This window comes from Accipiter gentilis, chromosome 29 (genome assembly GCF_929443795.1).
Source record: "Accipiter gentilis chromosome 29, bAccGen1.1, whole genome shotgun sequence".
Classification (NCBI taxonomy): Eukaryota; Metazoa; Chordata; class Aves; order Accipitriformes; family Accipitridae; genus Astur; species Astur gentilis.
The window spans coordinates 1,539,107-1,552,632 of record NC_064908.1 but is presented as its reverse complement, the minus strand read 5'-3'; the positions used below and the strand labels follow the sequence as shown (position 1 = coordinate 1,552,632).

General features: G+C 44.8%; 1 protein-coding gene across 1 annotated transcript; it reads left to right on the top strand.

The window, feature by feature from the left end:
* The first annotated feature begins 4,299 nt into the window (after positions 1-4,299).
* GUCA1B (guanylate cyclase activator 1B) lies at positions 4,300-11,282 on the top strand. Its single transcript, XM_049833037.1, has 4 exons — positions 4,300-4,770; positions 6,827-6,976; positions 8,411-8,525; positions 9,153-11,282. The coding sequence occupies exons 1-4, from the start codon at positions 4,567-4,569 to the stop codon at positions 9,278-9,280; spliced, it is 597 nt and encodes a 198-aa protein (XP_049688994.1). The 5' UTR covers positions 4,300-4,566; the 3' UTR covers positions 9,281-11,282.
* Positions 11,283-13,526: the final 2,244 nt, after the last annotated feature.

Sequence of the window (13,526 nt, the reverse complement as noted above, 5' to 3'; positions counted from 1 at the left end):
TTTTTTTTTTTTTTGGTGGGGTGTTGAGGAGAGAAAACAGAAGGAAAAGCTCCGGGTTTGGGTTTGGGTTTTGTTTTCCGCGGTGCAAAGCGTATTTGGCCCGGCCCAGCCATAGCGCGGAGCAAAGACAAAAAGTCCGCGGTCCTTAACGCGAAGTCGCGGGCACCCGGGTTCCTCCGAAACGCCTAAAAACCTTCCTTCTCCCAGCCCGCGCACCTACCGTGGGCTGCGAGCGGGGGACCCGCAGCATCTGCCCCCCGGCCCGGCCGCAGCCTTCCACCGCGGTCTCCGCCAGCCTCCCGGTTCGCTGCTTCGCTTTGTAGGTGGAGAACCGTGACTCAGTGGTGAATCTTGGTTTCAAGAGATCATACAATACTTCACCATTCAGTTTCAACGAACCAGAAAAAACAGTGGGAATTTCCCTTCTCCTTCCCATTATGAACACTACGGATAGTGCAGCATCCTGGTTTTGGAAAGGCTGACTTGCTCAGCTCGATCCTGTGCCAAGACTTTGGAACCACACAAAATTTTGAAAACCTTCACGCACAGAGAAAATGTATTTCTGCATTTTTCTTGGAAAGTTTGCCTCGCAAGGCACCACGTGCAAGACAAATCTTTCAGGCTTCATTCACCACTGAGATGTTGCCATTCAGGTAACGCTTAGCAGGAGTTTGTCAGCACATAATAAAATCTTTCTGGCCATAAGCAAAAGACAATAGGTGACACTCAAAGGTTATCATTTTCTTTGTGGGATAGCACTGCAGTGGTGGATTTTAGGTGGGTTTGGTTAGTTGTACCTGACCATCTCTGATATGCAAAACAAGGGACAGCCGCTTCCGTAATAATACCTCCAACCATGTTGGTTTTTTCCTGCTGTATAAAAACCTGCAACAGTATGGCCAATTTGGTGAGCAACCGGGAAGAGACAGAGAGATGTTGGGCTGAACTCCCGGATGAAGTATGAGGGATCTTTGATCTCTCCTCAGATGGGTCAGCACAAAAGGTGCCGCTCATCCTCCCTGCGTTCCTCCTGTCCACATGTCCATCCTGCCTGGTGACAGGGAAATTTAAGGATGCTTCAGGTGCGCTTTCTTTGTGGTCTGATGCTCGGGGAGCTTTGGAAGCAGACGCCAGCAGTGATGCTGCACATTCACCCGCGCTGTCTGCGACAGAGGGCTGGGAGCAGCCCTGGGCAGAGCTTTGCTCTTTCTTGGCCTGCTGCAGGGACACTGGGGATTGCCCAGCCCACGAGAGGGGTCTTGGGGCAGGTCAGGGCTGGGGTATTTCAAATAATGGAGCGATGAGGCAAGATGACTAGGCCAGGACTGCTCCAGCGTGGGCGAAGGATCTAGTCTTGCCTACAGTTTCACTGAAGTTGGTCCTCTCGCGCCCGGCAGCTGTGCCTGCCTGCACCCTGCTGCCTTTGTTACAGCCTCTGCTGCCTTCACGGAGTGGTAACGCGGATGCCAAACAAATGAGTCTTCCCAGCCCTCTGCAGGGTTTGGTTTTTTGTTTTTTTTTTTTTTCTTGAGTTTCTACCAGCCTCTGCTGAAGCATGTGGCAGCATGTTGTATTAGTGAACTGATGGGAAATAAGCTGTCTTTTTCCATGCTCTTGGCTGGGAAACTCCACAGCTTTTGAGCTGTATAGGTGATAATCTAAGGATAGCTCATGAGGCAGGACATGTAATCAGACGTTAGCTGTTTGCAGCTAATCATCCAAAGTGTTCGCTCTGACATATGTAAAGCATTGATCCTAACCCTTCAGGCAGCCAAATAGCACCAAGCTCTTTATTGTAGCGTTTTCTAGATATCATTCTTTTATTTTTAGTTCTTTCTGCTTATATTTACCTCTACCTGCATTTTTTTTTTCAAATCAAATGAAAAAAATCCTTTGGCCGATAAACTGTACTTCATGAAGTGACAATCTACTGGCTGAGAGACAGCAGCTCTTTCGGTACAGTCTGCAGGGCACACTTGTTGGACAATGAGACTATATGCTGAGGAAATTTCATACCAGAAGCTATAGGATTTGCTTTATTTCAGTGCCAAATTAACATCAGTACTATTTATCAACACGATTGTATGTCGTGATACCTGCAATAGCAGCAGCTAAGCTTTGTAACCCACGTCTCTTGCAGTCCTTTGTTCCTGCCTGGAAAAGATTGTAGTCATCAAAACAAAGGGGAACCATTTTCTCTCCTGGGAACAGATCACTAAGTTCCCATAAGGCAAAACAAAATTATGCAATGGGGCAAGACAATGTCCTGGGCATGTGGAGTCTTGTGTGCTCTCAGCGCTCACATTCCAGCACGCAGCCTCGGTGCAGGAGAGCGGTACAAAATGGTGGAAGGCTTCACACCAGCGCCTGCAAATCTCCCCAGCTGTGCGGCAGGAAAAAGTGCGATGAGCCCTCTCCACCCCTGTCCCAGCAGTAGCACCTCTTCTTCTTGAAAGCTGTTCGTGACCCAGGGACAACTCATGCCCTCACCAGATATTAGCCAAGATGATTCAAAAAATATCACTGAGGGGAAAAAGCTCTTTGTTTACATGGTATACGTAACTGACCATGGGAAAATGGAGAATGCAACAGAACTATTTTATAAATAGCACAGTGACTGTGGCTGCCAAAGACTTCTTTCTAGTAGGTCTAGCTAAGAGACAAATGCTGGGGGGTAGATCCAGTATAACTTTTTTTGATGAGCCAGACCTCAAACTGCTCTGCTGCAGACAAGTGGTCTTAGACTCAAGGGCTGAAGCATTTACAAAAGGAAGGATTGAGTTTATTAATCATGTTGCATTCTTCTAGGCATAAAGATAGACAAACAGGATTCCCCTAAATTATTAAATAAAAATATACCTTTTCCCTGAAAGAGAACAGCCTTAACCTTTCTGGCATCTCCTCCAGTCCTTCCCATCAACCTCCATACTTCTGCTGTACTGCCTATATCCTCTTCTTGCTTAAAGCTCTTAAGTGAAACCATACATTGCCTGCATATCCTTATATACAGAAGTGCAAAGTCATACTATACTCCTGCCAGTCTGTGTATGTATATATACATGCAATACTACTGATGGGTTACTTACACATGTGAGTAGATTCAGAACAAACCTTATTCTTACAGGGAGTAAAAATCACTGTAGTGTTCCACAGTATCAAATTTTAGACTGATTCTTAACTGGTGTTCTTCCATGTGAGAAACTCTTCTTTCCAAAACAATGAAAAAAAAAAATTCCAAAAAAGTGAACAGCTTCAATCCTTCTGGGCCTTTACATTATTGTAATTGGGAGTCTATTGTTTCCTATTAATGCTGCTCTAATCCTCTTAAAGGAAGAATCCTATCTAGATGTCAGGCTGGCTCAGATACCTTTATAGCTACAGGTCATTTCTTTCCAGCTGACACATATAACAGTTGGATTCAGAACAACTGGTATGATATGGATAAAAGCTGGTGGCTCCAGTAAGAAAAGAAAAGACCAGTAGGTTGTCTGCAGAGAGGAGGGTTTGATCTCTGGTGGTAGGTGGCTTTCAGCTCTCTGCTACCAGGCTGTGGTGAGCAGCTGCAGAAGAGAAAGAGGCTGGGGTAGAGCTTTATGTTGTATCTGTAATAAAAGCGATAAGCAGTATTCAGTGGGAAGGGTAAGTAGGAGGAGTATTTCAGTGGATAAAGGCCCAAAAGGTGGAAGGGGAACAAGGAGAACTCAATACTTCAAGAAATAGGGAACTTGTTATTTTTTAACTGAGAGTTTTAAGAATGAATTGTGAAAATGAGGGAAATATGCATATTTGTATCTATCTGAATTTATTGGTCGTCTCAATCACTTTCTATAGAGTAAAGCCGATAGTAGGCATTCAATTAACTTTATGCATTAGCAGGTGTTTTTTCAGGGGAGTGGTGTCAGTTGTATGTGCTTATTTTTTCAGGATTTGCTCTCTGTAATTGTTGTTTGTTACTGTGCCCTATTTCACTGAACCACTGAGTATCCCCCACAAGCAGGTAACGAATGCCAGTACTGAAAAACTAATGCTAGGGAAGTTCACTTACAATCCCTTTTTGTTTCTACAAAAACTACAGTAAAGTGAGTGGGGTTGTACATCGTGTGTAAATGGAACCTTGGCTCCTAAATTATTTGATGTGAAGGTATTAATGTGCAGAAGGACCCTGAGCCTCTGGTGTCTGCTCCTAAATAGGGCACAGCTCAGAGCATCTGAAGGTCTCTGACTTGTAGGTCAGAATCTCCTAATGATCTTAGTTATTTTTATACATGCCTGATACCACGCTATACTGCCCTAATGCAGAGAAGCAACTCTACAATCACCAAGAGAGCACACAAAACTGGCAGTGGAAACTGTAGGAGAGAAAGAGGAAGAAGAAAGTAAAACACAATAAAAGAAGGTGAAATAGCAAGACACAATATTAACATCAAATAAAAGTACAAGACAGTGAGAAGAAAAAGAACAACAACAAAAAGCAAATAAAGGTGATAAAAGGACAATACAAGCAAAGGACTTTGGCAGCGTTTTCCTTTTGTTCCTTCTTTGCTTAATCTTGCTTTACGTAGCAAAATGGGACAACAGTTCACCAATGCCGAAGGGGAGCAAGCAGAGATTGATGTTGCAGAATTGCAGGAATGGTATAAGAAATTTGTGGTTGAATGTCCCAGTGGGACCCTCTTCATGCATGAATTCAAGCGGTTCTTCGGGGTCCAGGATAACCGTGAAGCAGCAGAGTATATTGAAAACATGTTCAGAGCCTTCGATAAGAATGGGGTAAGTGGTGAGGAGTTTTTGCAATTATTTGTCTAATAATTTGCATGTCTGTCTTCTGTAATTTGGAGGTGGTTTGGTGCAGTTCCCATCCTTGTTACCATGCTTCATGAGACTAAGGTAAGGGCGATGGACCTGCTAGGGCAGGTGAAGGAGCATATGCTGCACTACTTTGTATGGGCTGGTATGGATTTATCTTCTCATAAATCTGTACACAAATTAAGGACAGAATGTCCCCCTAAGGGACTAAGGATGAATTAAAAAGTTGAAATTTAGGCAGCCACATTTTAAGACAGTATTGTTGAAAGATCCTCAAATTGCCAAGGCTGCTACATGGAAAAAAATATTTATCTATTATGATAGAGGGGGAATTATAGTGGAGGAAATTCCTACTCAGGCTTGCTATACATTGGAGGAAATGCATATATATTGTATGAACAGGTGGCATGTAACAAAATATTGATTTTAGCTGCTCAAAAGCGAAGGAATGCTGAACAATTCAGACATTCTGGTTTTGATTCCCTTTGCTGTATTTGTCATCAGACACCTGGGAAAAGTGGGCTTTCTGGTTTAGTAGCAGTTCATGCATACCCATGTATTGGTGCAAAGGATAGCCTAATACTAGCCTGTGATATTTCAGATACTCCAAAAAAAAAGTCGTATGGTTGGCTTTCTCATCTTGAAATGCGTAAGCAGTGCTTGCCAAACAGTTCAATTTTTTTCCTGAAGCTCTTGATCATATTCAAAGTAGGGGGTCAATACAGGAAAAGGGGAGACAAGTCTGTCATCCCTCAGCTATACCAATTTCCCTTAAGCTCCCTTTGAAACCAGTGGCAAAATCATATTGAGGTGGCAATAAAGGTCAGTTTGTGAGATAGGATAAAAAAAGCCTTGGAAGATGTGGGCAGGTCAGAGACTTCTCTCAGGATTTGAAGTTGGCAAAACCTAAATTCCTGCAGAAAACTGAAGGTCCAGGTCCAAATCGTGTTATGAAAGCTATGCAGAAAGGGTTGCAGTGCAAATGGTGTGCATAAAAGGTGAAGTCCCGTTCCTAGTTTATAGGAGTTTTCCTAATAAGACTGAAAATCTGTTTTTAAGGGATGCCGTTACTTGCATATATTAAAAACACTAAATTAGGCCTGGGTTCATGTTTTTGCTTCAATATGCCCATGGTACATAATCAGTTGAGTGGGACCTAACAATCTAAAGGATTATTAGTAATATGGTAAGAAAATAAAAACAATGCCTCAATTCTCTTTTTTATGCTGGCTGGCCTCCGAGGTCCAGTAGTAGCAGGTTTTGCTCAGTTCCTGCAGAACATTTCAGTGCCCGCAGCAGAGAGTGCCGGGCAGGAGATGGGGAGCCCAGATCTTCCAGAGGGTTTTGCTAACTGGGTTGGGAGGGCTGTAAAGCTTAGCCCTGGGATGGTGTTGATCTGCATGAGGACCATTTGCTGGGGGCTGCCGAGGGAGCCCTGCATCCCTTCCCTGTCTGAAGTTTTTAGGAGGATGAACACCTGATGTAAATCCTTTATTGTGGGTGTTCTTGCTGCCTCCTTCTGAACTGTGGCACTTTCATTGTCATGGTCTTCCTCAGATGAATCAAGATGAAACAAGGGGGAGGGATGGAAGAAAGGGGTAATGGTTGGACGTTAATCTCAGTGGTGAAGCAGCTGAGGTCATTGAAAATGACGATCCCTGCCCAAAAAGTCAATCCTGCACTGATCTTCATCTGCCTCCCTATCCTCCATGTAATCTGTGGTGTTTGGGGGTATTTAAATTGCTTATTTCTGGCGTCGTGGTGGGTGTCCCCTCTTATTGCACTGTAGGAGCACTGCTTTGCTCTTCACTGTCCCACTCCTCATGAACTCATCCTTGGTGCAGAAGGGTATGGCTGTGCTTACTGAGGGTCTTGAACAGGCACAGATCTTCTGTAAAGTGGCAAATAAATAGCTGTCCCATCGATTATCTTTTTGGCAGTTATGCAGGTTTTCTAAGCAGTTTTCTGTCAACTATACCCTGTTAAGTATCATTCAGCTGCTGCTTTTCTGTTTCTACAGGATAATACCATTGATTTTCTGGAATACGTAGCTGCCTTGAATCTTGTTTTACGAGGAAAACTGGAACACAAGCTGAGGTGGACGTTCAAAGTATATGACAAGGATGGGAATGGCTGCATAGACAAACCTGAGCTGCTGGAAATTGTTGAGGTAAGTAGGCATTGCCTAATCACTTATTTAAGCAATCGCTGTTCTTTGGCAATTTAATGATGTATATGGGTTTTGTGATAGATAATCAGGTTTCAAGGCAGCTGTGGACAGTGATGAGGTGAAAATGCCTGACCTTGGTGAAAGGGTTCTGTGCTCAGTGGAGCCTGGCTGAGGGATCAGTTACACCCCCTGTGGGCAGCCTGGCCCCTGCTGCTGCTGCTGAAGCTGTCCAGAAATGCAGCATCTGGGTGCTTTTGTGGAGTTCCTGTATCCCTGCTCTGCCTTTCCTTTCAACCTTTTTACACCGAGAGTCATTGCACTGGCCAGTGGAAGAGGGTTTCACCCCGTGCCCCTTACAGGAGCCAAGTTTCCTGTCTGAGTAGCTGGTGAGAATATGCCGAGAGGCACAAATTAGTCCAGGAATCCCTTTTGTAATTATTCCTTTCTGGGTTTCTGTTATGTTCTGCACTTAGCTTTAATTAGTGACTGTGTGAAGGTGTGAGAGGAGGCATGGGGCTTAGCAGACAGTCAGACACAGCGTGCCTGAGCTCTCACTTTAGGTAAATATCTTGGTGATTGTGCTAGAGTCACCGCTGCACCACAGGTGCTGTTACCCTTGCACAGCAGTACTTGTGAGGCTTAATCAATGGTTATCAAACATTTTAGGATCTTGGGTGAAATGCAGCATCAAGAAAACATCAGAAATTGAATCTGTGGAAAGCAGGTCCTTTTGGCTGGAAAGTGTGACCGGCCTTTTACCTGCAGCACCAGCAGCAGGTGTGGGAGCATCTGAGGAGCTTGTCTGGGGCAGGCTCAATTATAGTTTTGAGGTCAGCCAGGAATTGGCCAGAGCTGTGTTAGGCCCTTGCTAATCCCCTCTCTGGGAAGACTTCAGACAAACCCTTCAGCCTAAGGAGTAAAGTTAATAAGGAACAGGCGGTTGTCATGGGAGGAATAGATAAAATCTGCCCCTTTCCAGTGACAAAGTGGAACAGAAACTATGGGTCAAAATATGTGCTAATACAGGTTTGATCTTGCAGCTTCGGCACAAGTTCCCTGGGAGAGAGGGCTGGGTAAGTCCAGATGTGCCTGGCCTCAGATGTTAGGAAAAAAAAAAAAAAAATCATACTCAAAAGTCAGATGACTTTCCCATCTGTGAAACTCTTGCCTTGTTCTTTGTAAAGGAACCCTGAGGTCTGACCAATTTATGTAAGGAAAATAGGAGGGCAGCAGCTTCAAAGAGCAAATGAAGTAATCTGCAGTGTGTGTGAGCATAAGGTCAGAGGTGTCATTAAAGGTCTGAGGCTGTTGAGTGTCAGATCTTTCTAGAAAGGTTAAAACCGCAGCCTTTGTAAAAGACCTTTACACTGTTGGGAAGATAGTGGAGTTCACTGCTTTTCATTTTCTTCTCCTAATCTGTGAACTTCTTTTCAGTCTATCTACAAGCTGAAGAAAGTGTGTCGGTCAGAGGTGGAGGAGAGGACCCCATTGCTCACACCGGAGGAGGTTGTGGACAGGATATTTCAGTTAGTGGATGAGAATGGGGATGGTAAGTGATCGGTGGCTCAGATTGCAGTCATTCGTAATGAGAAGTTATCTGTACTGGGCAGGCTAGCTTTAATGACATCTATCAAGAAATCACTTAGGACTATTATGTTACTCATATTAGACACGTTGGGTTTGGTTCTGGTCTGTTTCTTAGAACCGAGAATAACTTGGTGCAGCAGGATGAAATAATTCTCATTGTTATTTTAAAGTAAAATACAAAGGGGTCACTATTCTGTCTGGATTTTGATGCCACAGAGATCTCATCCTCTGAAAGCACCCAGTAGCCAGAGTGCAGGTCCCAGTCCCAGCACAAATAGCCTGTGTAAAGACAGTGGCTCCAGTCAAATTGGAGCTTACAGGATCAGACTTGCAATCCTCCTGGAGGAGCATGTGTAAGCTAATGCAACATTTCATGTTAGCCGACAGGGATGGGGTAGGTGTGAATGCATTGGGTTACAGCGTGGTGGTTTGTCTTTCAGCTAGCTGGCCTAAACTACATGGGGAAATTAAGCATAGCTTTTGTCTTATTAGCATATTTTTCTGAAACGTAGATGGCTTTTACTTCCTGCCTTCTTGTCTTATCTGTTGTGTTTTGTCTCCCTATCTTGTGTCCTCATCTCCTACACAGGGCAGTTGTCTCTTGACGAGTTCATTGATGGGGCCAGGAAAGACAAGTGGGTGATGAAGATGTTGCAAATGGATGTAAACCCTGGGGGATGGATCTCTGAGCAGAGGAGAAAGAGTGCTTTGTTTTGAGAAAAATTCGGTTTTGATACAGCTGAAAATGTGATGCTGACTACAGCTGTGGCTCTCTTACTCTAGGGTGGTAGTGGCTTTCCTTTTTAATACAATCTCGGCACCCAGATGAAAACTTCAGTGGTTTATGAAGCCATATCTCAATCTAAACCCCATGTGCTGCATACTGCTGGTACCCAGAGTCTATATTTGGCCCATGAATAAGTCTTTCTCTGGACACAATATGGTGTTTGCCAGCTCTGGTTTTTGGTTAACTTTTTGTGGCTTCCTGCAGTGGATCCTGGGCAGGATTTTAGTGTGATGACAGGATTGGGAAGTGAGAAATCCTGACACAGTGGTGCTGTCTCCAGTGCAGGCTAGTGTTTGCATCATTCATGCCTGCAGAGATACAAACACATCAAAACAAAAGAGGTGCTCTGGCAGGCTTTATACATTCAGGGGGTCTGTATGCATATTTAGTAGACAGTACTACTGCTAAAGTAAAATTATTGAACACCAACATACCGCTATCAAAAATGAGAGTTGGATTATAAGCGGTAGCCAAGACAGTACACAGACTTGGGGAAAACATAATGTGTGGGCTGGAGAGGTGGAGCAGCAACTCCTTGCATCTCCCTCCTGTGGACCAGAGTCTGCTCCTTCTGCCTGTTCAGGGACCTGGGCTTCTGTGGGGCTGGAAAAAGGCTGTTTCCAAACACTGAGCAGCAGTAGAAATTGTACCTCTTCTTGGCAGCCACATATAAAAGACAGTTTTGCACGAGTGTGATTCTGTTCCTTTTGAGCCTGTTTCTCACTGAATCATCACTCTAGAACAGCTTTTCCTGCCCCGTGAAGAGGGAATGAGCTCAGGGAGCTCCAGGACTTTCACTGCACTGGGAGAAGTTTTGTGTGGAGGGGGAGATAAGGGAAGAGCAGAGTTTTGCTTGGCAGCATCTCTGCAATGAGAGGATTAGCGCTGCTTTATCGGCAGGACCACAGAATGGAACAAGTGACAAAATCCGGGTGAGTTACTGAAGTAGTACAGTGGTTTTACACTGGACTTAATTTAGCCACAGACTATAGAAATAAAATTTGCACAGGCTGTAGGCTGAGCTCTGCTATTCTGACCCATATTCCTACATATACATGTATATGGAAAGAGAATTTGGGTTGAACCACTCTTGGTTCACCATTATTGGATTTACTGGTTTATTTACAAGAAAATTTTCCCCAGGAAAATAACACATGTTTCTCTGTTTTATTTTAATTTTCCCATGGGATCAGTGGGCCAGGTCATACCCAATGAAAAGATTTGTAATCCCTTTTTTGTGGCCTTTAATTGTGACTGTAGTATCTTTCATTAGTTGATTAGTTTGCTGGTTTGTGCTCTTGTCAATTTAACCAATGTCAGGAACATGAGGAAGTATTCAGGATAAGATACAATCAGTGCTAGAGTTCAAATGCATATACATTTCCACTTCTAAATAGCCTTTCTAAGAGTTCTCTGTAAATGCACGCTAGCTTGTGGCATGTTTACTTATCAGAGATGATTAGACTTCTAGTTTATACTGCTGTAAGGCAGCTGTTTAAAGCTCATTCAAGTCAATAGTTTCAGCTAAAGATCTGAAAGAAAGAAAATCTTACTTCTGACTTGAGGGCCTGGAAGAAAAGATTCACTTTACTGATTTTCCAACTTGTGGACAAATGTTTTGATGGGAGGATACAAATCTCAAATTCCTTAAATTTCAGCATCTCAACCAACATAACATACTCTGCTTCTTGCACAACTTTTAAGTGGATGTTTAGTTACTATAGTTGTGTACTACAGGTGTACTTAAATGCTTTAAATTCTCTTATTCTGTTCACCTGGTCAGATCAGGCATGGAAGAAGCTGTTTGGTGTCCCCCACACCAGCAGTCCTCTGCTGGGGTGGTAGAGGGCATCCTAACACTGAGCACTTGTACAGCTCTTGGTAGAAATTTTGTAACATATGAATTTAATAAAGAAAGATTTATTAAATTTCTATCTGTTTTGTGGTATTTATTTTTCATTTAGAATGAAGGTGAAGACCTTTGTAAGCACCTGAGTATCTGACCAAAACTGTAGTCTTTGAGACTGACACAATGAATTTAAGGGAGCTGTTAAGTGTAAGAGCTAACCTGGATAAGACACATATAAGGCAGAGATGGGGATGCAATTGCAGATGCAGCGTAGGAAAGGAGTCTCTTCTGTTTAACTTCTATGCAATGACAGTGAAAAGCATAAATGTATCATTTAAAAAAAAAATCTCTCTCAATGGAATTTGAAGTAGGTGGTTAGAATACAGTGAACTGACGGTGCAGCAATGAGATGGCCCCTGCCAGGACTGAAACAGGAACCTCGAAGAATTTAGGGCCTAGTGTTGGACTCAGCAGCCGGATGGTTCCACCTCTTCTGGTCTGGGCAGACTTGGGATGGTAACGGTGCATGTGGTGGGTAATGCTTGTGTTAGTGCTGGCATAACCCAGTGGAAAATTGTTCCTCTTATCAATCGTGTAATCTTTTGTCAAGGTGCTTTAGTCTTAGTCCTATTTTTAAATCCATAGGTATAAATGCTTTGATCTCCTCCCAAACTCAATTCAACATTCACATCAAGCTGTTGATGTCAGATACTTTGCATAATCCATTTTTCCAGACTTACAGCCCAGCTAGAATTGGATTTGACTGATCGGATTTCTTTTTGGTCTAAATTGGGAAACAGGATGGCTTGGAAAAGGCAAATGCCTTGCGATTTTTCTGAGCTGCTACCATCTGCTCTGATGTTTGATGCCCCTGAAGTTGGGTAGGGTTGAAGGTGAAATAATCAGGTTAAAAAGCTGAAGGTGAGGTTCTTGTTGAAAGGGGCTGATGGGGAGAGGCCCCAGAAAACAGGAGCCAGGGAGGCATCGCATCCTAAAATACTCTGGAAGGTGCGTTCCTGGGGCAAGTGCTGAGCAGCAGAAATAATGAGGCTGAGAAGGGAAGAGGATAATTACATCTAACTATGCTTAGCCATGCTCTTTATTTGTCTATACACCTGATGTTCTGAGAGGGGAGGTTCACCCACGGGTAGCTGGAGTTCGGTGGCTGCCCAGAGGAAAGGTTTGTGTCCAGGTCATTCCCAAAGCACCCATGTGCAGCTTCCCCTTGAAAATGTCGTGTTGAAAAACAGAGTGGCCATGCCAGGACTCACACGGCCCTGTGCTGATTGCTTTAGGGACTTTTTGTGGTCTCCCCATACTCGTCCTTTCCTCAGCGCCCGTGGTCAGCTCTGGCAGTATGGGAAAATACTCTGTCTTTCCTCTTCCTCCTCTTCAAAGGAAAGAACACCTCAGAAGTTTAGAAAGTATCTCAAACACGTTACCCTTAAAAACCCCGTATTTAAGGTAATCTAATGGTGTTCTGGGATCTGATGTGCCATACGCTGTGCTGCAGGGCAGCCGCATCCCCTGGGGATGAGGGACCTTTAGAAACATCTGGCTGAGAACCTGTTTTGTCTCATTTCTTCGCCTTTCAGGCCTCACACCCTAACTTAGCATAGGGATGCAAAGGGAAATATTTTTGCAATTTGCCACCGTCCTTTCCCGGGCTCATTATCTCGGTTCTGTTTGATTTTGCTGCCTGGAGAGCCCACCGGCTCCATTCCCGGCGGGTTCCCGGGATTCCCGACCGCTGCTCCTCCGCAAGACGCAGCCATCGCCGTTGGGTGAGCCCATCCCGGTTCCCCCGCAGAGGGACTGCGGGGACGGGGACCGCCACCGGGACCGGGACCGGGACCAGAGCGTAGCAAGGGCTGAAGTCCTGCTCCCCATCCTCCCTCCAAAACCGGGCTGGGAATCCCAGTGAACCCCGCTGGCGGCAGGACGTGGGTGCGGAGCCCACCCAAGACCCTCCCAACCCCAGGTGGGTCCACGCAGTTGGGATTTCCCTCAAAAGGCAGGCGGGCACCGCAGCTTTTACGGCCTTTTGGCACCTAAGCCCTACTGAGATAAATGGCGCGGTGCTGCAGAAAGCCGCTCGCTGGGTGGTTTTAGCGTAGCCGCAATTCTTCCGAACAAACCTGGCTCCAGGGACTTGTCCCAGGTCACCGCAAAGGGGTGGCAGAGCTGGGACCTGTCGCACAACCATCCAGCCTCAGAGGCCCATCGCCCCTCTGATGGCAGCTCCCCAAAAAAGCCATTCCCGCACTCCCCGGAGAGGTTGTGCTGCCCCTCATTCACCAGTGACATTGTCACAAAAGTGAGCAATG